This window comes from Salminus brasiliensis, chromosome 1, assembly GCF_030463535.1.
Source record: "Salminus brasiliensis chromosome 1, fSalBra1.hap2, whole genome shotgun sequence".
Lineage (NCBI taxonomy): Eukaryota > Metazoa > Chordata > Actinopteri > Characiformes > Bryconidae > Salminus > Salminus brasiliensis.
In genome coordinates this window covers 82,502,414-82,526,465 of record NC_132878.1, presented here as the reverse complement: position 1 = coordinate 82,526,465, position 24,052 = coordinate 82,502,414, and the positions used below count along the sequence as shown (strand labels likewise).

Sequence of the window (24,052 nt, the reverse complement as noted above, 5' to 3'; positions counted from 1 at the left end):
TCAGGAGACATCCATACTGGAAGTGCCCATCAGAGATATGCTGCAATACCATTAAATAGCAAATGGACTGTGACAGAGGGTGAGTACTAACTGCAGGCTTTCTTTTCTCTCTTATTTTGCTCTCTGGCAGTGAGGAATAAAATACATATAAAATAAAGTCCTAATGAACAGGAGGTGAATGTAAATACATCTATTAGATTAACTCCCCCTATAAGTACAACTCAGTAGAGGCTAGAATAGACACTAAAGAGTGGGGGGGGGGGGGGGGTGGATCAAGACATCTGTTTCTATGTCTCTTATCAATCACATCAATCATCAATAAACACCAATGACTACTGGCAGACATATATGCCATAACAGTGCCTCCATCATGTTTGACAGATGAGATGAAGTATGCAACTACATCATCTCTAGGCCTTTTATTATATTTATTTGTAATGGAATATCAAGGGAACAGGCCACAACTCGCCAGGAAAACTGCTTACCGGTTAATTGTCCAAATACATTTGAGCCTGTGTAAATTGAGGGAGTGTGACTCTAATGGCTCCTAAACAGTAAATGCAATATTTTTTGTTAAACCCCTTGAATAAAGTATCTACAGAAATATACACAGTAATTCAAATTTCTAAAGGTGTACGTATGTGTCACTGCACTACGTATAGCGAAATGCATCCTCCACATTTGACCCATCTGTGGTAGTGAACTAGGGGCAGTGAGCACACACACACCCAGAGTGGTGGGCAGCCAAGTTCTTTGGGGTGTTGTACAAAGGCAAAACTTGTGTCACTGTCCAAATACTTACCAAATAAAAACATATGTATATTTTGGTCTCCTAAAGAACAAACAGTGCAGATTTATCATGTAAAATTGTGGCCTTAAGGTCTAATGATGCGTCTTATGATTTTTAAGGTACATTATATTCAACAGCCCAAAGTGTGTAAATGTACAAGTTTGTAACTTAACTTGCTAAAATGCAAATAAAAGGCCAAGAGTGATGACAGAACATACCTCAGTGGGTTCATTTGTTCCCAAAATAGTACAATTTCGTCAGTGTGTACAGAATGACTTCCTAACACTTCCTAAAAAAATAAACCATACACATATTATTCATTTCACTTTTCATCTAGTCTCTCAGTAATTGCTCATTCAAAGAAAAGGACAGAGAAACTCCCTATTTTTTCACTTCCACTTTTGAGTTTCATTGCCTGCACTAGTTGTTGTCTGCTTGGCTGGAAAATGCTGGTAGGGTAAAATGAGAGGTGTAGTTTCAGTCTTTAAATGCGCTGCGATGTTTAACAGATAAGTAACAAATACTGCTGCTTTAGAAAGACATACTGCAAGCTTGTATCACCCAGCGGATGTGAGTCAGTTTGTGTCTGTATAGCCCCCCCACACAGCGCACTGCTCTTCGGGGGCTTCCACATTCCTCACATAGCGCTACAGGGGGCGGGGCCGGGACTTGTCCACCCGTACTGCGGAAAACCACACCCCTTTATTATTCTTGTGTTGTTCTGTGATATGATTGGTTAGTAGGCTAGAATATGCTGACACCCAGTCCGTCTGCTTCATAAAGCGTTATGTTATATATGCGAGTATTGGAGACGGTGTTAGTTATTTATTTGATATTTAATCGCTATTTATATTCGGAGTAACCAGTTCGTCCGACTGCTTGTCAGTAACCAATCGTAGCTCAGGGGGCGGGATCGTACAGCCAATCGTAGCATATGGAGGCGGGTCCTGACCGAAAACGGGCGGGTCCCAAATATAACGTCTTGGGGAATGGTGAGGAGAAGAAATAGAGAAGAGCGGAGAGATGAGCCTGTTATGAAGACAGAAGTCTGGTGGTGTTGTTATTTTAGTCAAACACTGCCTGCTGACCCTTATGAACTCTTCTTGAGATAACTGGAAAAGGCTGGACCTCGACCTGGACGAGCACGCTCCTAGATCAGGCTTCAAAACACTCGGTAACTTTTCTAGACTCTTTAGCTAAAATCTTAACGGATGTGTAACGAGACACGGACACTGTCTCTCTGCAAGGACCACGTCTTCAGGGACACTGTCAGCGACCTCCTCAAGTCTGCCCTCCTCAGGCCTCCCGAGACCAGACGTGGTTTGATCCCTGGATCCAGCGGGGCCTCGTCCCCTCTACACCGGGCTCTGGGAGGAAAGTTGGAGTCTGTTTGGACACGATGCTGGGCTGACTGAGTCCGTTATGGCCTCGGCGGTGTTTGAGGGAACCTCTCTGGTGAACATGTTCGTGAAGGACTGCTGGGTGAACGGCGTCCGCAGACTCATCATCAGCGACAGAGGGGAGGAAGAGGAGTTTTTCGAGCTGAGGACCGAGTGGTCTGACAGAAATGTGCTGTACTTACACCGAAGCTACTCGGACTTGGGGAGGCTTTTTAAAAGACTGCTGGAATGTTTTCCTGAAGACAGGGGAGATCTGTCCAAGTCCACTGTGCTGGAAGGTTAGTAGAAACCTGCGAACTGTAGCCAGACATAAATAGAGGTCGTCTGTCTGCTCTGGCGATATACCGTGTGTGCCGTTAGTACCGCGATACTGATTTTCAGTTTAATATTTATATCTATCTATAAATATAAACAAAAAACTGTATATTTTATAGCAATGCATTACAGACATAATGAGCATTATATGTGTGATATTAAACACTCCCTGATCCCTGATGCAATGTCTAAGTAGTTTGTTTATAGCTTTATAAATTATATCTTGTGCTGTTTGCTGGTATCAAATAAGTTAATGTACCAGTCAGTACACATTGACACCCATAAACATTAAGTTAATATGCATTTGTAATGTCTTTTGCAATTGTTCTAAAAAAAAAAAGTGATATTTTGAACAGGTTAGCATTGAAAACAATTCAAACATAACACAGCAGTTCAATCAAAAACATAAAAACACACTTTTTAATATTTTGTGGAATCAGATGATTTTAATACAGTTAATATGCTAAGTTTATTAACACATGCATTGTGAGGGGTTGTTACTACCTGACAACGTGGACACCAATATATATGCTAAAATTTACCAAGAAAAAGTTTGACTTCATTTTCTAATTCTAATTTGTATTTGTTTTGAAAGGCTTACAATAATTTATTTACAGGTTAAATTGAACACATTTATTTATTTATTTAATTAATTAATTAATTAATTAATTAATCAAAATGTATTCTGTTTATTACTGTTTACTGAAATAGCATCTGATGTTATGATACCATGAAATAGTTAAAAATATCTTGATACTGTGTTTAATCAATATCACCCAGCTCTAGTTTACACAGTACACATTTAAAAGTCCAAACTACAGCTTGACTGTCTTGTTTCGGGCCAGGGTTCAAGTGGTTTGCCTAATGATTGACTGAGCTGTCCACATCAACACAGAAGTCAGCCTTCATGTAACCTACTGCCCTTTACACTCATGATTTACAACATCCAAGTATTTGTTGAACTTCAAAGACTTCTGAGTTCTGCACATGACTATGTTTATGTGAAGACATCTGTGTATTACAACACTTATGGCTTTGTATGGTCTTATCTGCCAAGTCAGAATGACCCTAACAGAGAGATCTTATCTTATAAGAAACTAAGGTAATATTGGTCTCTTTACATCTGTAGTGTTCTCTAACTAGAGTGCACTTGTTGAGTGATGCTATAGAAGAACCACTTATGGTTCCCCAAAAAGAAAGAAGTTTGAAAAAAAGGAACATTTTAAAAGATAGTCTTAACATGACACCTCATTGATGCTGTTCTATTTACGTGATATGTAATAAATATGATATCACGAAGGCAATAGTTGTATTTAGTTTTTATCAAAAATCAATTGTCATCATTTGCAGAATGCCTATGCATACAACGAGTGAATTGGATTATAGTCAGTAAGAAACTATTTTCATGTTATAACAACTTACAATAGAATAAGAACACAGGTTATCTCCCCCCTGTTGCATTGTAACTGCAGTGCTATTGTGAGGTCTGAGTGATGTACTGTAATCTTTAGCAACTGGAGCTTCCTATACTGCATTTTCCTGCTCTATCACGTCTGTATCAAACCTTCAACTAAATATGAACCTCTTCAGGACTTCAACTGACCTTGCAAATAAAGGAAGACGTTAAACTGTAAAACAGGAGTGCAGTAGGGGCCTCCAGGGCTGCATTGGCAAACACCAATTTGCTGAGTTCAGACTGCATTTCCTCCGATGATAAAGGCAGATAAGCCCTGAACCTCTGTGCTGTAACTTCTCCCCCGAGTCCTCTATTACTTCACTGCCTTCTTTTTCTGTGCCTCCTTTCTTTATCTCAGTTCTGTCTGATCATTCTACATCTACGTCCCTCTTGTCGCATCTACATCAAGCTTCTACATCTGTACACGATTGTTGTAATTATTAGCACCCCACTGAACGCCTGAATTTCTATCAGGTACTCGGGGGTGAAACGAAAATGCTTGGTTACCCTTTAATCTTCTCCACACAAGCACACGACTGGTGTTTTCACTCAGTGTACCACGTAGAAAGTGTTGATATAGGGTTATATTTCATAGACTAGTCACAAATCATTGATTGGTTTTCAAATTGCGCCGCAGTGCTACGTTTCACTTAGATTTTGCTTAAAAAAACGCCATTTGAATCTATTTTTTACCCATATGCTGCATGTACTTTGTACTGGAGGTTAGAAAAACATTTATCAGCACTTTACATTGAGGCATTTCTAGTCAGCATTCCCATAATCACACAGTTGCTTTGATGTTTTTCTAAAGTTATCTGATGGAATAAGCATTTAATTCAACATTAAAAGAGTACTGGTAGCATCCAGTACTCTTTTATGGATGAAGTGCTAAACCCAGTGGATGCCCAGTTATATGGCCAAACTTGTACAGTGACAGTTTGCCACTGATTTTAAAATCATCAAATTGAAAGCATAATAAAATATTCTGTAAACTTGAGTGTTTACAGTGTCTTTTTTAGTGGCCTATAGAAATAAAGATAGTTATAAATATATATAGTAATAGACAGTAATGTTTACAATTACATAAATGTCAGTGTTTACAGTGACAGTAAATTCCATAATGTAATGTTTAAGATTGTACATTTAGGGCACATTTAAGCACTACACAGAAAAAAGAAGTCCTCTAACACTTTCACTGCCACTATTTTATAACCATTCCCACAGGAATACCATAAAGTTATCCTCCATATTATTTATTAGTGCAGTCTTACCACTATGTGGCCAATGTGTCTCCTCCTCAGATGCTCCTGCATAACTGATGTGCTCCCATGCCAGGCAGGGTCAGCTTTGCAAATGTTGTAGTTCACAGCCTTATTGGTTAATGCTTGTATAGTAGAGCGTTCTGAGACATGAAATGATGTCACCAACTAATTGACAAATTATTTTGCTACATCAATTCCTTTTTGCCACCATTAGTTACAGTACAACATGCTTTTGATAACACCTGTGATAAATATGACTTCTACCCATTTATAGATGGTTTAGAACGACTTCCCACTCTGAACGTTTAGACTCGTTTAGCCCGTTCTGTTCTGAAGAGAGACTTTTCTGTGTAATTAAGCTGTATAAAACTAATTATTATACAGCCAGTTTTTGTTGGGATGGTAGCCATTCCTGTGGGCTCCTCCATGCAGCCTTATACTGCCATCACTGTACCACTAGCCATCCATCCAGACACACAGTGCTGTCGTCAGTGGATTGGCGTCTGGCATGCTGCTTGGGATGGCGTGATGCCCAACTCGTGCCACATTTATAATCAGCCCTTTGCTTGCACTGCTGCTTTTCTCCATTGTCTGTGGCCGCTGAGGCAGAGCATGTTGTGGAGACTCGGCTCCAAAACAGCCTTTCAGCTTTTCTGCTAGATCTTTATGTCTCGCACTTAGGAATAAACATTCACTAAACATGGCCTAAAACCCAATTGCTAAACACAATGCATGATGGAAAATGAAATACAGGCGGGAAATTACTGGGTCCTGCCTTTTTCTCTCTTTCATTTGTCATTCATCAAGTGTCCCTTTGGTGGCAGCTCCGAGATACGATTAGATCCAGAGCACTTCACAGAGAGTGAATAGAGAGGGTGTTTTCTCCACGTGTCACCTCTTGTGTGTTTGTGTCTTTAGAGGAGAAAAGTCTGGAGACATAATTTGCTTCCTTTGTTTGTCCCCGCCTTTAATTTCCTGCCTGGCTTAGTATTTAGTTTGCACTCCTCTAATTTGCATTGAGATGCGAGCTCTTACTGAAGTGTTTGGGCTCTAAATTTACCCTGCTAGCCCCTGCTTCTGTTCTTCGCCCATTCCCGAGGCCTAGTGCTTGTTTAGTTATTCAGAGTCACCAAGGCGACAAGAGGGACGGACAGTGCTTCTCTGGCTTATGTCATTGCTGCTGAGGTAGTGCAAAAAATAAGGGAGGAAGTTTTCCTAAGTTCAGCCCCCTCATAGCTTTTCAGACCACCCCCCAACACTTTTTTTTTTTTCCACCAGACAGGACAAAAAAATAATAGCATGTAAGGGGGTGGAAACGTTTGAAGTATCCCATGCCTACCACTCTCTACTAGTACACTGACTAAGGAAAGTTTAAGCCAATGTCTCTATTAAAAATATATGTAATAGTTTTGTAATAGAAGTTTACTTAATTTATAAGTTTATTGCACTTTGCAGTGACAGACACAGAGCAGTGCTTCTTTCTCTGTCTGCTTTTTGCTTCTAAGCACCCGCCCAAATTTCCTCCCAAATGCTCCAAAGAGTCTCTCATTTTTGAGCATTTTTCAGAGTTGAACTAGGGGTGGCATTGTCTGACACCACAGGATATCATTACGCTTCAAGCCAGTTGTACACTGAAATGAAAAAAAAAGTTGTGAAGCAAAGTGAAGTCTTTTTGTCCAAAATGTTTGAGTTTGACAGTGCATAGCTGCTAAACAAACTTGTATGCACCATGTCATTTGCTCTGAGACCTCCACTTGATGTTGATGTTGGTTAACATGTCATATAGTTGTCTGTATCACTACCAGAATGGATTGGGGTGAGGTAGATGTTTATCAAGATTTTGTTAAGATACTTACAATGGCTTTTTTTTTAGATCAGCTTTAAGCGGTTTATGAAATATTCAGCAACAACTACAAAACTAATAGCCTATGTTTTATAGTCATGAGGGTGAGAAACTGTAATATAAGCCCATATATCAGGCTTTCAGGAATGCTTCAGCATTTGGAAATGCATACAGATATTATCATTCAGTGTATAAAGACCAGGTTAAGCCATCCTAGAATATTACTTTTAAGGACCTTTTCCGATGGTCCTACTGTTCATGTTCTCCTCAAGCAGAATGGACTGGCGAACCGGATGTCCTGGGTCAGATGGCGAGGATGCATTTCTATGTCTGCCTGACAGAGAGTGCTTAACTTTCACTCAGTCTCGCTGCTGACTCATGTTAAATCGACTGACCATGCACATTAAATAAATAAAAAATCTGAACCTGCTAATTTGCTAGCCCTAAGCTAACACATTAGCCAGTGTGATACAGTACAGCATATTAAATCTTAATATTGTATCATTGTATTTTTGTAAAACAGTAGCCGATTGAAGAGGTTTTGCAGTGACATGCTTACAATACCAGAGTAAAAGTTAAATAAAAAAATTAACTTTTTTTTAAATTAGTACAAATTAACTAGCATGATGAGACGTTTTATTTTGCAACAATGCTTTAGTTACATCAAATCAGCTCCTTGTACCTTAACACACACCATCTGCTGCTGCAGTTCTTGTTAAGTCATTCGCCTGTTGGTCTGCAAGCTGAGTGCATGGAATAGTATACAATATTCAAGTATTCAAGAAGGATTTACACCATCCAAGATGTGTTTTGCACTTAACAGGTTTGAGTAGTAGTAGAAGAGAGTGGGGCACAAACTACCAGTAGAAGGTTTTATGCAATTAAACCATTTTCAGGAGATTAGCTTTTGGTCATCTTCTGATATTCTCACTATTATTTATGAATTGTGTCATCAAACAGGTATTTCTTAAGATTCACTCTGAAGACTGTTTTTTATGATATGTATTTGTAACTCAAACTGGTTACACTCTTTTGATCATTTTGACGACTTTATGTTCAGTCTTCCGTTTTCGCCGGTCGAGGATAAAGAAAAACCTCTAATCTCAGATTTCCAGCACAACACAGACAGAAACAAAGCGCTTACAGTCTCCACAAGCCCATCTCCACACGTTTCTGTGACAAAGGGATATTTCGCTACGGGGTAATTCCAAAACCTAGTGGGTGACTGTGTGCAGCCATAAGAGTAGTTTCGCCCCCATTTTGTAAGCAAATAAACATATTTTCGTTCATATTGCCGGCTTCAGTTCCCTAAAATACATAATTTGAGAGGACCAGACTAAGACTTTAAGATGGAGATTATTTAAGCAATAGAACATTAGATGAAGTAGGTTATTGTGAAATAACAGCACGGCTATGATGAAGCAGATACAAATGCCGAAGGCAAGTACCATGTTTCCTCACAGCCATGCTGTTATTTCATGATAACACACAACCTTGAGTGTGGTTTTATGCAACAGTTTGGTAAATTAATAAAGTAAGAAACAAATAAATTGTGTTAGCTGTTCCTTGTGACAAATTCCTTAACAAGCAGCTTGTTTCTACATCACAGTAATGAACTCCACTCCCTCACTAAAAGCCTGCAGTTCATTCTCCAGCTCCATACATAGACAAACAACTGGAACCTTGTTTCCTCAGTCATAGTTGTCTTCTTGTCTGTTTGTTTTGTTGGTATTGTGTATTCTTATCTTAATCCTTTTAGTTTAGTTTTAGGTCGTTCTTGTTTTCTGTTGCTCAGGGCGTTTACTTGCTGTAATGGTGAAATAACAGCACTGTAAGAACCAATCAGCTTGCGTTGCTGGAACTAACCGTATAATATCATACGAATCACAAAATGTATTTTAACAACCTTAAAAACATAACTTTATATATCCTCCTCTGGTCACAAATTGTGCAGAGACCCAGAGAACCCACAAAATTATAAGCACCCGAACAGAAAAAACACAAGTGACACAACTCAAAGGAGTACAGTTGTATTGAAAACTATTAACATGTCACTGAAACATGACTAAATGACATTAAAATGAAATGACATTAAATGAAATGATACGTAGTACAGGAGGAAACTGCCCACTTACATGTTATTTGTCCAAGTGGAATTTGTTAGGACCAAATGGAAACTTTGTTATGTCTTTCCAAGTGTATTTATACATAGCTCCCTAATTTTTACACACACACACACACACACTGCGAAATGATTTTGTCCAAAGAAAGCCATAAAGACCACAGGATGTGGACATAGGAAATCAACATTTCCACAGGACATCCTATCGGGAAGAGCACTGTCAGATGCCTGTGAGGAATTTGACACACAGCTGGACTCAGTTGCCATCTTTAGCTTTGTAAGGTGGCATCTTCCTCAAAACGTTTAAATGTACCCTACTTATACACTAGTCTGTGTTCCTGTTTTCTTCTGTCAGCTGGAGTTCAGGTCACAAGCCAAGTGTGACTATCTGAGACACAGCCTACATCCTGTCATCTGTGATCTGTGATCTGTGTACAGCATAAACACACAGACCAGCTTGTGTCTGAGAGAGGGGATGAGTTGTCTGTTTTGTGTAAAGCAGGCCTTAAATTAGTTCACTTTTAGTCAAAAATCAGTCATAAAATTCTTCCTCTGACACAGTACTATTTTTGTATTTTTTGCCAAACTAACAGAAAAATAATGGAAAGAAGTGCACTTTTTACATTAAAGTCTGAAGCTAAATCACATGTTAATGGTATACAACATACCTGTAGGCTACTAAGGGTTACTAAAATCCTTTAACTTCTGACTTATTGTCTAGTTTTATTAAAAGTTACAAAAACTAGCCTATATTAATCCAAAAAATATATATATTACCTATTAAGAACAATACAAAAATACTACTACTACTACTACAACTACTCTATACTTATATATAGTTTTAGCTTGATCCAACAGTATATATTTACAACAGTATTGTATACACCATAGCTTCATGTAGTGTAGATTTTAAATATTTCATAAAATGCATTTAAGTTATAGTTTAAGGTATTATTGCATTCTTTGATGTGTATATTTAATTTATTAGATGATATTTTAGGGGGGGGTGGTCAATTTAGTTTTTAGGGGGGGGGGTCAATTTAGTTTTTGATATTTTCTTTATATATTTAGACTGTCAGGAGAGATACAATCCCGAAATGCATTATGTAATCAACAGATGGTGCTAAAAAGTGGTGTTGTGTGTGTGTGTGTTGGTCTGGGTGAGATCAAGGCTTTCATCAGGGCAGTTGGGCCACAGACGCAGACCGGGTAGGGGTGTTAAAATAAAGCATACCCATAACCATTTCCATATCGCGTCACAATGGTTTAAATACGTTGTAAATATAATACTTTAAGGTGTCCTACGGGTATCTGTAGGTAAACCCCAGAGCCTCTCTGCTATAACAACAAAAAACAACTTGTATTTTGAAATCTGTAAAGCCCTTAAAGTGACTTTGCACCCACCACTTACTGTTGCAATCTGAGGTTTAGCATGCACATTTTGTGCAATTGGAAGGATATCAATAATCCAGAAGCCTGTCACAATACAAAACAAAATAAAACAAAGCTTTACAACATGCAACATACAAAAATGCAACAGAAGTTTGGCTCAAGGGTTTTAACAATACCATTCTGCAAGCCCTCTAGTTAGGAACTGGAATTAAAGTATATGTCTACAAACAGGCACTTAGTATTTAAGGAGTCACAGCCATGGTATTTGTTCCCCATATTTGGGCCCCTGCACTGCACATTTGTTCTGTTTTCACCGCTCTTGAATCAGTAAACTTAATTCAACTTGTGATGGGCTTCGAAATGATCCAGTAAGTTGATTCAGGTGTGCCAAGAGCAGAAAAAAGTACTTGCTGTGCAGGGGGTCCAGAACTGAGACTCTAAAACACTTCTATAAAGAGGCAGCTCTCTTGTTCTCTTGTTTTCCCTTAACATCCCTTAACATCCTCACCATAAGCTACTGATTTGAAATAGGGCTTCTCAGTGCTGCGACCAGGCAACAGTACCCCAGTGGGACGTTTCCTGTCAACTAGTTAAAGTCTTATTTGTGCATGAAGACTATATTGCATTCTTGAGGATATTTTTGAACTTGGGAGCTTTAAAATGTATTGCAATGGAAGAGTCCCCAAGAACCAGTGGTGATTTAACCAGCTAATCCTTCTTTACTGCTCTGGGGGCTGATCTCATCAGCTTGGGTCAGCAGTAATGAATAGCTGTTACATCAGGGCCAAGACTGGTGTGCTCTGACACAGTATACTTGGGTGTGAAGAGCCTGCAGTGTGGTATTTTCATGTGTGTGGGAGCAGTGTGACTGAATCTGACTTCATCATTGTGGTCTTTCTTGTCACCGTCATCATTATCATGGAGTGAGTTTTGTCTGAGTGGGTGGGGTTCACATAAATAAACTTCACAGCAGACTTGGGATTTTTTTCAGTCTGTCTTGCTTCTTGCAAGGTCTAGAGTCTTCATAATTACACTAGGAAAACTGAGGGCAGATTCTTAAAACACTTGAGAAAAATCCTAACTCAGGAACAGTGAGTTCTTTAGGCAGGCTGGCGGCTCTGGTTGGGATTGTAGTAGAACCTAGGATCACCTCAGAGCAGTCCTAGCAGGATAAAACCAGGAAATGTCACTAATAGAGTCACTAAAATAATAGTCACTAAAAGCCAATAATAAAACCCAGAAAGATCATAACAATTGGCTCATGGAGGAAACTAGCTAGGGAACAACTTGCAATGTACTTAACACTACAGCTTGTTTTTGTGTTTCTGTGTCTACATATAAATAGTTTACTAAATAAAATCTAATCTAATTTATTTGTATAGCACTTTTTACAACTGGCATTGTCATAAAGCAGCCTTACCAAATCAGTAATCAGTATGAGGACAAGAAACCAACAACATAAAAAGACCCCCAGTGAGCAAGCCAAAGACGACAGTGGCAAGAAAAAACTCCCTCAGAAAAACTTCCTCCTCCTCGGGTCGGCTCTATTTATAAATTAATGGTAAAAGTCACCGAACCACCACACAAGACTCTACTGCTACTCTAATGCTGTTCTAGGTGTGCTATATAATCTTAATATCATAATATAATAATGATATAGTGTGACTAATACAATCCTAATAGTCATAATGATGGTAATATACGGCACAGAGAATCAAGCTAAACGGTGCTTGTTCTCCTCTAGGCTATCTGAACACTAGCCTTACCAGTCTGGCTGTTTTTGCTGAGTTTTCAGACCTGCTGAATGATATGTACTGCATCTGACATGCTTGTGTGCAACAGAATGCCAGCTAGAAGGAATCTCTGGTCTCTTCTCTCTGCACTGTTTTGAGTGGGGCAGAGATAGCATTGAGCATTGTTTGAGTGGAAAGGTTAGCATTGTCAGCTGATGGTCTGCTTCTCGCTAACCTTCATTCTAGCCTTTGCCAGACTACAGAGTACGTCTGGGGCCTGCCCAGTTGCTTTTGTATGCCATTCTATGGGCTAAGATAAGACGGCCTTATGTGTGGAAAGGTCACAGCCGTGTGTGAGCGTTTTCCTTGGGCTATGGTGAAAATAACCTAATATAAAAGCGTGTTTAGGACCAGAGCCAGTAATGGTCATTAAATTAGTCTTGAATGTGTATATTTTGTGGACCGGTTCATGACCTGTACAAATAAATCCAGATGTGTTGCATTATTTAATATTGGAGTCTATGACTTATTAAACAGCTTTTAATGATCTTTTAGCCTGGCGACCAATGATTCCAGGTGGCCACTGGGCCCACCTCTGATCAGGCGGAGGCAGATGGGAAGATAAATGGATGGATAATCTTTTAATAAACACAATTATCACCTTCTGTATGATATAGGCTACAGCACTATGTCACCAGTTCCTTTTTTCCAGCCTCTGGCTGCAATTAGTGTTGCTGACATTGTTCTCTCTTTCTTTGTCCGCAGGCCTTGTGAAAATTAAAGAAGCAAAGGACATCGAGGTTAAGCTGAATGAGGTGGAGAAGCTGCTGAAAAACACCATAAACATGCCGTGGAAGGTGAGTACCCATACATGGTAGCAGGAGTGACTATGGCTGCATTCACATTTTAAGCCCAACTGCTAAATTCTTCACCGTTCTCAAAACTGTTGTTCAGCTGCCAGCAAATAACTATTTGCATGATCATTATTATTATTAATCATTCAACTCATAATATATAGCACTTCATTTTATAGGTCAATCAGATCAAAGTTAAATTTACAAAAACATTAAAAATGGTGAGCATTGGTTTATTTTTCTAAAGGTGTGCAAAAAAGGCTGATTTGTGTAAATGATCATTGTTAGTAACCAAAACCAAGCACTGTGTGCCATTATTGACCCAGTACAGCACAAACGATGGGCAGAGGTTTTTGGCTGGTTATGGTAGATGAGGGGTCTCAATGTGAGATTTTTGGATGTATTGTTCAACTTAAGTAACTAAAACAATCACAGCAAATATGTCTGTATTTTAGTCTCAGAATGCATCAGAATATTCATGTTAAAATGACTTACAATTACAACCGAACCTTTTCACCTTTTCATGAGTTTTCATGTCACATCAAGAGCCATATGCAAAGGTTTTACATTTATTTTTCAGAAGAACCATTTAACCAGAGATCTTTCCTTTGCCATGTTTCTATAAAACTCTTTGCTTTTACTAAACAGTCACTGAAGAACCCCTTTTAAGAGTATACCTGCTGCTGACATGTCGACATTGTACAATGATGTTAGTCAGTGTTATGTAACAAATAAACATGAATTCAGCTACTCACATATTGGATATGTAACCCATCTAGGAGCACAGATGAAAGTGTGTCAGATCTCATTTAAAAAGTCTTTTGTGTCAGATATGTGCCATTTAAACCCTTTAATGTGAGTGTAAGCTGGGAGAAACAGTTTTTGCGTTGATGGAGTATCACTGTATGAGCTACCTGCTGTTCAAGTGGAAAAGCATGTTTGCTCTGGACTCAACCAGCTGACTAGTTTTAAGGACTATAGAATAGGGTTCAGGTAATATTAGCTTTAGAAAGCTGTGAAGGGCTGTAGATTAATGCTTAATGCTGTTGCTAATGCTATTATCCTTTTCAGTTTTCCAGGTCAGAGGTTGTGTTAACGTTCTTTGAACGTTCTCCACTTGATCAAGTGCTGAGAAACGACAACATTCACAAAATACAGCCCTGCTTCCAGAGCCCAGTCAAGATTTCTGGTATGTAATAAGATCAACACACACTACATTACTAAAGTAAATGCAAATGTAAAGCAAATGTAGTTTCTCCTAAGTAAAATGTTGCGGAAAGCTTATAACTGTAACTTCCTTATGTCTTCTGCAAATTCAGAAGGAATTTGAGTTCCCTCTACAGCTCCTCTGAAAAAGCTGCCATATGAACACTTGTATATGATAAAAAAAAAACCTTTAGACAGACTTTAAGCTCATTACACTTGTTTATGTGGGTTTTCTTGCAGAGATTATGAGGTCTAATGGGTTTTGTCTGGCAAACACAGAGACCATTGTATTTGATGAGAATGTTCCACAGGATAAGGAGAGACCCTCCTCTACAGACTCAGCCGAGCATTCGTGAGTTTCTCTTTCGTGTCATATATTGCAATATACACAGTTTATTTCACTTACTTTGAATGGTTGCTCATTTTAATAGCGGTATCATTCTTAGTATGATTCTGTTGATCGTACCCAACACAGTGTATCTGTTAACCCAAATCAGAAGCAATATTTTTTTATTATTTTTTATTATTTTCTAAATAAGATTTGAAAGTAAGATATATACACTATAGCTATCAGAGTATGACTATAAGTACATTTGTCAGTCTATGTAACAATGTCATAAAAAAGAAAAGGTAATTGTATAAATTACTTATTTTTGGATGTATAACCTATAATAAATGATTAATGAAGAAAAATGTTCAAGCATGAAATTCACACATAAGTATTTTCATTCTTATATTTCAAGGTTGAAGATTTTATTTAAGTTGCAATTTTTCAACCCCTCCACACAATAAATTAGAATTATTAATGAAATGTACAAATTTGTTATATTACTCGTGCTGAGCTATTTACATTGTTCTTGTTTGATTGTTCATTGTTCTTGTTATTGCAAACAGCTGAAGGTTTTATAAATTGTTCTTATAAACCCAGTTTGCAATGGAGGGTAATTTTAATATCAATTGTATTTGTCTAAAACATGCACAGTTTTATAAATGTACATACATCACTTGTAAGTGTAATATCAGTGGGGCCATTGGCACCACAGTCATGGAGTAACCCCATAAGATTAGGATTTCATAACAGTGAGTTTTGGACAATTTAGTGTTGTAATATTCCTTGAGAGCAAACTAGTCCATCACACAAAGGAAGTACCTCTGACCAACATTTCCTTCCCTGGGTGTGAGAAGGAAACTAAGGAATGAAACTGTAGACCCACCCTCATAGACCCTCCTACTAATGATATTCACACACACACAATTCACACACACAATTGTACCACACTAAGAAGAATTACAGAAATGCTATACACCATTAATTTAATCACTGAGGAGTCATGGCATGAATCATGGTAAAATCATTGACAATTGATTGATTGATTGACAACTAGCAGATAACATAACAGTCAGTAATAAATCTAAATTAAACTGTACTTAAAATGAATATAAACATGAAAGTGCAATGTTGTGCATAGAGAGTATGTATAGTGTTTGTATAGTATATGTATAGTATAAGTTAATGTGTATATCTTCAGTATTTTTATTTTTTACTACTGTGAATGTGTTCTCCTCATTACCTGTGTAATGTGATGGGACAATGAATGTGATTTAATTTTGATTTGATTTGAATTATTAAAATATGTGGGCTTATCTCATCAACTCATCAGCCATTTTAAAAATTGGTATGACTCAGTCATTACTAATTAACCCGATTTTACAAACATTTCTGCAGAGTAATGTATTTTTAACCTGTATAACTAAACCAAACAACTGTATAACTAAACAAACAAGTGTATGAATGATTAATTAAATAAATCAAATGTATGCAGTATTTATGACAGTCATGTTTATATACATACCTATATATACATCTTCTGTCTTCTCCCAATGCAGGTATGAGGACGATGCTAAGGAGTGTCTATCTGTGGAGCAGGATCTCAGCGATGATGACACAGAGGCTTATGTCACCAACCTGTCCTATTATCACCTGGTGCCCTTCGAAACTGACATCTTGGAGTGAGGGGACAGATTTCTTGTGTGCAGATGCTGAGAGGCAGACAATGCTTTTAACCTCCACTCAGGCTGTGAAGATGATCAGGCAGCTGTGTATGGAGATACTGCAGATGCTTGTGGGTTCAGCTTCTGACTAAAAGCGTTTGAAGGGGCCGCAAGAGACGGGGAAACAAAGAGACATACTTCATGTAGACAATACAGACCGAGCAACCCCTCTACAGTGTTTGTGGAACAGCTATGCCCACCTGTGCCTCTGATGCTGCTGTCGGCCATGTGCCTCTGTATGTAGCCTGGACTTCAAGCAGATAGTGTCTGCTGGGGACAGCAGAGTTTTAGCTATGGAGTCCCTGCAGTTAGAGACTGCAGAGTCATGTTTTCATTAAGACTGAAGGGTTGAGTACATTTCATGGATAAGCAAAAAATTGGCATTGCATGGTAATCAAACTAATGAATTAAATTAGACAAACAAACAGAATAGGGCCTGTGAAACATTGCCAGTACTAGAATTTCCAGCTTATCTTGAGAGTAGATGAGGCCACAGTGATGACAATCACCGTTCTTAATTAAGGAAGGGTGTTTCAGCAGTATTTCAGTTATTGGCCAGGTATTTTTTTCCTAGAAAAAAAAAACCATTTAGTACACTCTAAATCTTTATACATAGTGGTTGCAGGCCGATTAACAACCCTCAATTCTGCAGTGAAATGGTGCTGAAACTCAAGATGACTTGGACTTGTCATAACTGTGGAGATGTCTGGCAACTATAACAGTGGAGCTGAAGCTGAAGGCACAGACAGAAGATCTATATTTAGTTATATAGTCATTATTTTAAAGCTGAGTGTCTCTTCACATGGTGCTCTGAAAATCTGCCTCAATAAATACAGTGCATTCTCCTCAAGGAAGCAGTTGGAGGCCATTATGAGACACTCTCTCCTGTGCAGTCTGACCACAAAATGCTTTAGGATTGACTTTCCAAACACACAGGCTGGGTGGAAATCTTCTAGAAGGCCCTACTCCAGACTCTAGGGGTTTTACCATGGATTTTGTCTAGAGTTAGTATTGTTATTCCAATGTGATGTCTGGGCTGGTTGTTGTTTACATAGCAAACAGCAATTTTATTTATACATTTTCTGGACTGCCAAGTTACCATGACAATAACTTTTGATTATGTGCAAGTGACAAGAATGAGGAATGGCTATACATATAAATTATACTGCAGGTCAAAAGTTTGGAATCACTTGCCATGTTAATACATTTTGTAATGTTGTTCATTAATAACTTAACAGTATATTATTACATTAACTAGATTAACCAGATTTTGTATGTTTTATTTAATATTTAACATATTTTAGGAAGAGCAACAAAGTATTAAATGATATACTATAATTATTTATTTTAAAAATAAATAATACTTTCTATTAAGGATCCACCAATATACAATTTTTTTGTTGTTGTTTATTGGGGAGAGAGGCACAGTCTTACGAATCTTGTTTTTAAAAGTACTGTTTTGAAGTTGACATGATTTGTTTAAGAATAATAATATTGTTACACAAGTAATCAACTAATATAAAATTTGTTTATAAACAGTTTAGCCAAAAGCTAAATTAATTCTATACAGTTCTGTGTTTCAACTAGATTTCCAGCCTTCAAAAATTATCTTCAACCACATGATCTTACATTAGGACAAAAGGAAATATTTTATTTACATGACATCTGTAGTATTTAATTTGTTAAATCGTTTTTATTATTATTTAATGTTGCCTCATTTCAGATGCTCGATTATAACAGTGTTAACAATATCCTAGCTAGCTTTTACTGTGAGTTATATAGTTTAAAATAATCTCTCATAGGGCTCAAGGTTAATTAGACAAATAAATAATAAAACATGTTGCAATTTATACATACAATTCTAAATAAATCAATCAATCAGTCTTAAGAATAATCTGCCCAATTACTGTCAGAATTTACAGATTATGTTTTTGTGGTAATATTAAAAGATGAACAAAGGATTGGTTTAACTGATTGGTTTAACTACATCAAAAGTCTGTTACATGTAGGTTTGTGCCCTGGTATTTCCTGCATATCTGCTGTTGTTGATACATGTTTATAAAAATGTACATTTGGGGAAAATAACACCAAATATCTCAAACAGGATTAGAGAGAAATATAATATGTATTATTCTATACATATTATTATATACAAATAATGCAATAATCCTGTACCACCTACACATTTAGCTGGAATACAATAAATCAAATGATCAAATATCAGTTTAAAATATCTATTAAAATGAATAATTCTCTCTCTCATGTTAAAAATAATAATTCTTTAGCAATTATCTGATGGTACCAGTATTCTGATGTCATTGTCATCCCTACATAATACAGCATTCTCAGCTATACAATAAGCTTTCTTCTTAATTCAGAAACTTGCTTTCCACTAATGATATGAGACCCAAAGAAAAAAGGGTACCAGTATTATATCAGAATAATTGTGTGCATATATTACTTGTGCTGTAAAGATGGTTGACTCCAAACTTTTTAGCTGTAGTGTAAGCATCCCTGCTCATGTTTCTTGGGCACTAATGTAAAACTGCTTTTCTTTGACTGTTGTTTTTTTTTTTCATGTCAGAGGAGTGTCATTAGATTTTCCACAGTATTGTGCCATAGGATGAACCACAGAGTATACTGTAAGTTGTGATTTGCCACCCATTGAGCGACTGTGAACAGTAGCAGAGCTTTTTTCCTGCACTCATGAATGGTAGGGGCCTAAATATTCACTTGGCACACGGCTCCCCATCTAGACCCACACATACTCGCCCCATCCCACTTCCAGTCTACTTTGTAATGCAGTCATGCTCACTCTGCCGGCCGTGAGAAAGTTCCGCTCTTTCTGGCTTTTTTCTCAGCCCTGTCACCTTGTCACGCGAGCACAGAGCACACCAATAGAAGAATAGGACAGGACACAAGTGTTTACATGAGCAAACAGGGCGGATAATATTTGTCATTTTCTTTGTAATGTCAAAATTGACCCCATCCTCATTTGCCACACTGAATGGAATTGAAGTGTGAGGTCAGTCAGTCGATGCTGGATCACGTTGAATGGGCTTTTATCTCTACAACTTTATTATTCATGATCCCAGCAGGCTCAGCCATCGACTGATCATGCCTGTACAGGAGCCAAACATTCCAATGTGACTCCAGGGTCCTGTTCCAAGACCCATAAACAGTGTGCTTTCTCTTTTTCTGCATGAGCACAGCTGACACTGCAGTTTGGGGGAATGTGTGAGTCTTAAAAAAAGCTCCACTTTAACTGCATTTTCTTAAACTGAGTTATCAGCTGAAATAAAGACAGTAGGAGCAAATTTCAGCACAGTGTTGGACGTTGGCCACAGCAGTATTGAATATAAGCACTTGAGTCAAATTAGAAAACCCTTACTTGGACACTTTATATATTTAAATACCCTCTGGAGGCTTTTGAGACATTAGGATGAAGTGTAGATTGAACGGTTGCCTTTTTGCTACCATCTGTTTAGCTCTTACTGACTGCAGTGATATTGATGTGCTTCTTAAAGGGTGATTCCACTGATGTTTCAAAATTCTACATAATTCAATATAAAAAAGTAAGCAAAGTAATTCAGAGCAGTTTGGTGTGAAACTGTGATTTCTCACAGTGGTTGTGAATGAAACAATTATGTTTACAATACACATATATACATTTTATTCACTATCCAAAACCCATCAGTGAACTTTTTGAGTTTTTTAATCCAAAGTGATGGTAAATTAGTGTTAAATCTGAAATAACATTGAAAACTGTTATATCTGCTCTAGAAAACATACCTTCCCACTTTGAATATATTTACACATTTACATTTATTTTAGTCCCAAATTCCCAAAATCTGAAAGCTATTGTAAAGCAATGTCTCAGGTATTACAGGATAATTGTGTCACCATTTTGTGTAGTAGTATTTGCAAGGGAGCTGTTAGAACGGCCTGGGGACCATCACCACCACTCCGCATGACAGCTCTGGATGGCTTTGTTTATATCAGTTCTTTTTGATTTGGACAAATCATTGGAATCCCCTTTTAATTAGAGTATTAAGAGAAGACCAAAGCTTTTGGACAATGCACAAATACACACGTTTTAGGGGCTTTGTTTTATTCCGTTTTATTTAACGTGACATAGGATATTTATTTTTCTAAGCACAATTACGAATGCTTTTAACTTTTTCCATAATAAGAATGTTTGTGCTGCATGAACTGGTTGCAAGCCTATGCAATTAGGATCTGCAATGTTGGTGTTTGCTGTTGTTGGAGTCTGAATGATCACACTCTACTCAGTACTAATTGGATTAATACTTGTTGATCTTGGCTTTAATGATACTTTTAAATAATGTGCCAATAAAGTTTTTTGCACAACATTTGGCTTCTGAATATTAGTTATTCACCATTACTCCTCAGGCTTCTGTAGATTTCATTGAATAAGAAAAATAAATTATATACAATATATATATGCTGGTCATAAAATTAGAATATCATGAAAATCCAATAAAATCTACTCTTGAACAAGAGACAGCGTCAGAAGCGTCTCGTCTGGGAAATCAAGGTCCCAGAGTCTGGAGGAGGAGAGGAGATGCACAGTTGCTTGAGGTCCAGTGTAAAGTTTTCACAGTCAGTGATGGTTTGAGGTGCCATGTCATCTGCTGGTGTTGGTCCACTGTGTTTTCGGAGGTCCAAGGTCAACGCAGCCGCCTACCAGGAAGTTTTAGAGCACTTCATGCTTCCTGCTGCTGACCAATCATATGGAGATGCAGATTTCATTTTCCAACAGGACTAGGCACCTCCACACAGTGCCAAAGCTACCAGTACATGGTTTAAGGACCATGATATCCCTGTTCTTAACTGGGCAGCGAACTCGTCTGACCTTAACCCCATAGAAAATCTATGAGGTATTGTGAAGAGGAAGATGCGATACGCCAGACCCAACAATGAAAAAGAGCTGAGGGCCACTATCAGAGCAACCTGGGCTCTTATAACACCTGAGCAGTGCCACAGACTGATCGACTCCATGCCAAGCCGCACTGCTGCATTAATCCAGGCTAAAGGAGCCCCAACTAAGTATTGAGTGCTGTACATGCTCATACTTTTTATGTTAATACTTTTCATTTGGCCAACATTTCTAAAAATCCTTTTTTAAGTCTTAAGTAATATTCAAATTTTTTGAGATACTGAATTTGGGGTTTCATTAGTTGTCAGTTTTAACCATCAATATTAAAAGAAATAAACACTTAAAATAAAACAGTCTATTGTAATGAATGAGGGGGAGAGGGAAAGTGAGAGAGAGAGAGAGAGAGAGAGAGAGAGAGAGAGAGAGAGGGAGGAAGGATGGTTGAGGTTTGATAGTGTTTTGGTTTGACAATGTGATCATTTTATGTGCAACAGCTCCACCCTGTGGACAGTGGTTAATGCATAATGCCATACATTTTTTTAGAATAGGAAAAAGCTTTCTGCAATATGGCGATAATGTCTTCAGACAAAATCTTCAGACTAGTGTAGCTGAGAAATACAGGTTACTGTCACTTTATTAATTAATCTTAATCAGGACACATAAATCTTTAATAAAAGTGGCATTATGAAGGACAATATACAGCTTTCAGCCACTGGTACCATGTTTTATACTAGGTGAAAACAGAAAATCTGTGAATTTCAGACATTTTGGCTGTAATGCCTGTACAATTTTTTTTTTAAGAATACTTTGTCAATTCAGTGACCGATCACTTGTTTTGCTTCAGGCTTCAATGAAGGCAAACCAACTAGAGGTGATCAGGCCCCGGCTTGTGTCTTAGTAGCTTATTAAGTCCACGGATCCCCCCGTTTGATCTGCAGCCATCTCAACGCTCCTCTGCAGCATCAGAGATCTTCCCGGTGGCTTTTCTGATGTGCAGCCTTCTGATCCCCAACCTCTTGAGAGCCCTGCAGAGTGACTGGCCTACAAAGCCTCTGCACCCGACTTTGATAGCACCACACCAGGTCTTCCATCTTTTGCTTCGGCATGCGCTTGCCAGCTCCTCTTACTTAGCCCTCTTCCTCTCAAAAGCCTTCTCCAGCCGAACTTCCCAAGTAACCATTAGCTCCAGTAGGCCCACTTGTCTTGTTATTTTAGACATCAGTACCATTTTTGGCGATGGGGGTAGGAAATTTGAGCTGCCTATCTAGGTCCTCCTTCAGCTGCCAGTCCCTTGCGTTGCCAGGTCATGCATTGGTCATTGGCACGTCGTAGACCAGCAGGGGCCAGAGCAGATGTGGTTGAATGCCTGACCTGACCTCTACACTCCACCTCCGCTGACTTCATCCAGCATATTCATATCCAGCGCAAACAAAATGACTGAAATGATACACCCTGTGATAATGCCCTCCTCCAACCGATGAATCACAGATGTTGTTGTTCTAGATGTGATTCTCAGACTGAAACAGTTGTAATAATCCAGAATGAGGTCCCTGACATTGTGCCAATATTGTTCTGCAAGAGCACAGTGTAGACTATCCTCAAATTCAGACATCTGGAATTTAAAATGTACCAAGAAAAGATGGTAAAAAGAAAATATTAAAATCAATAATTTGCCACTTGGAGACCTTGAAAGGCAGTAAGGCATCAACAACTCTTGGGCATAACTGTAAAAGATTAGAAGTTAGGAAACTGTCACTGTTGGCGATAACATCAAAAGACTTTGAACTAAATTGCTGCATCTTTAAAGATATAACATTATCTTTATATGATATGAACATGATGTAAACATGAGTGCACATGAGGGACCTTCTAAAATGAAACATTTTGTCACTGTTTTTCTGTGATGACTGTAGAACACAAAATTATCAATTGCAGTTTAAAGAAACTGAATATAGTTGTATTTATCAGGCCCTCGTTATCATGCCCTCCCCCGGGGCAAACTTGAGCCGCCGTTCACAGGCCCAAATTAGGACTTACAGTTCACTTCCGTTTTGTTTGTGTTCATTGCTGTTCATTTGCCGTCATTCAAGGTCCATTGTCTGCTCATGTGTTTCACCTGGGACTGGGAGTACTTAAGGGGCTCTACTGCAACCATTCGTTTCAGCAATTCAGCAAAACCATGCGCTCAGCAATTACTCACACGTTTGTTCAGGTTGGCCAGAGTTCTGTTCTTAGTCAGGAGGATTCGTAGTGTATTTCTAGAGACAAGCAAGGTATGGTCGCTTCCTGTTCATGGTCCTAGGTAAGCTTAGTTCTAGGCAGTCTCTGCTGGTTCAGGTTGGGTTGGCCTTGTTTTCTAGTCAGGCAGCTGGCTCCCCAGCTATCTCTGTTTCCCACAGAGCACGGCTCTGCCCTTAGGTTATATCAGCCCCTTTCTGCCCAAACTAGGCTTGTGGCTTTGTTCACTAAAAGTACCCCTTTTAGTTCACTCTGTCGTAGTTGTCCCGTTCAGCTCCCTAACTCCTCCCAGTCCCAGGTTTGTTGTGTTCACCCTTTGGTTTGTCATGTTTTGATTCTGTTCACTGTTTTGTCTCCCTCTGTTTGATATCTTTGTTTACGTTAATAAACCATCTTGCTTTGAGTCCATCTCTGCAAGTGTTCATCCCTTCTTGTCTGGCTGTACACACCATGACAGAATTGACAGTAATCAGTTCAGCTGTATAGGCA

General features: G+C 38.3%; 1 protein-coding gene across 1 annotated transcript; it reads left to right on the top strand.

Moving 5' to 3' along the window:
* The first annotated feature begins 1,807 nt into the window (after positions 1 to 1,807).
* pxdc1b (PX domain containing 1b) lies at positions 1,808 to 20,798 on the top strand. Its single transcript, XM_072691123.1, has 5 exons — positions 1,808 to 2,468; positions 13,079 to 13,170; positions 14,239 to 14,356; positions 14,614 to 14,725; positions 16,261 to 20,798. Exons 1-5 carry the CDS (start codon positions 2,213 to 2,215, stop codon positions 16,385 to 16,387), a joined length of 705 nt encoding a protein of 234 aa, XP_072547224.1. The 5' UTR covers positions 1,808 to 2,212; the 3' UTR covers positions 16,388 to 20,798.
* The last annotated feature ends 3,254 nt before the right edge of the window (positions 20,799 to 24,052 follow it).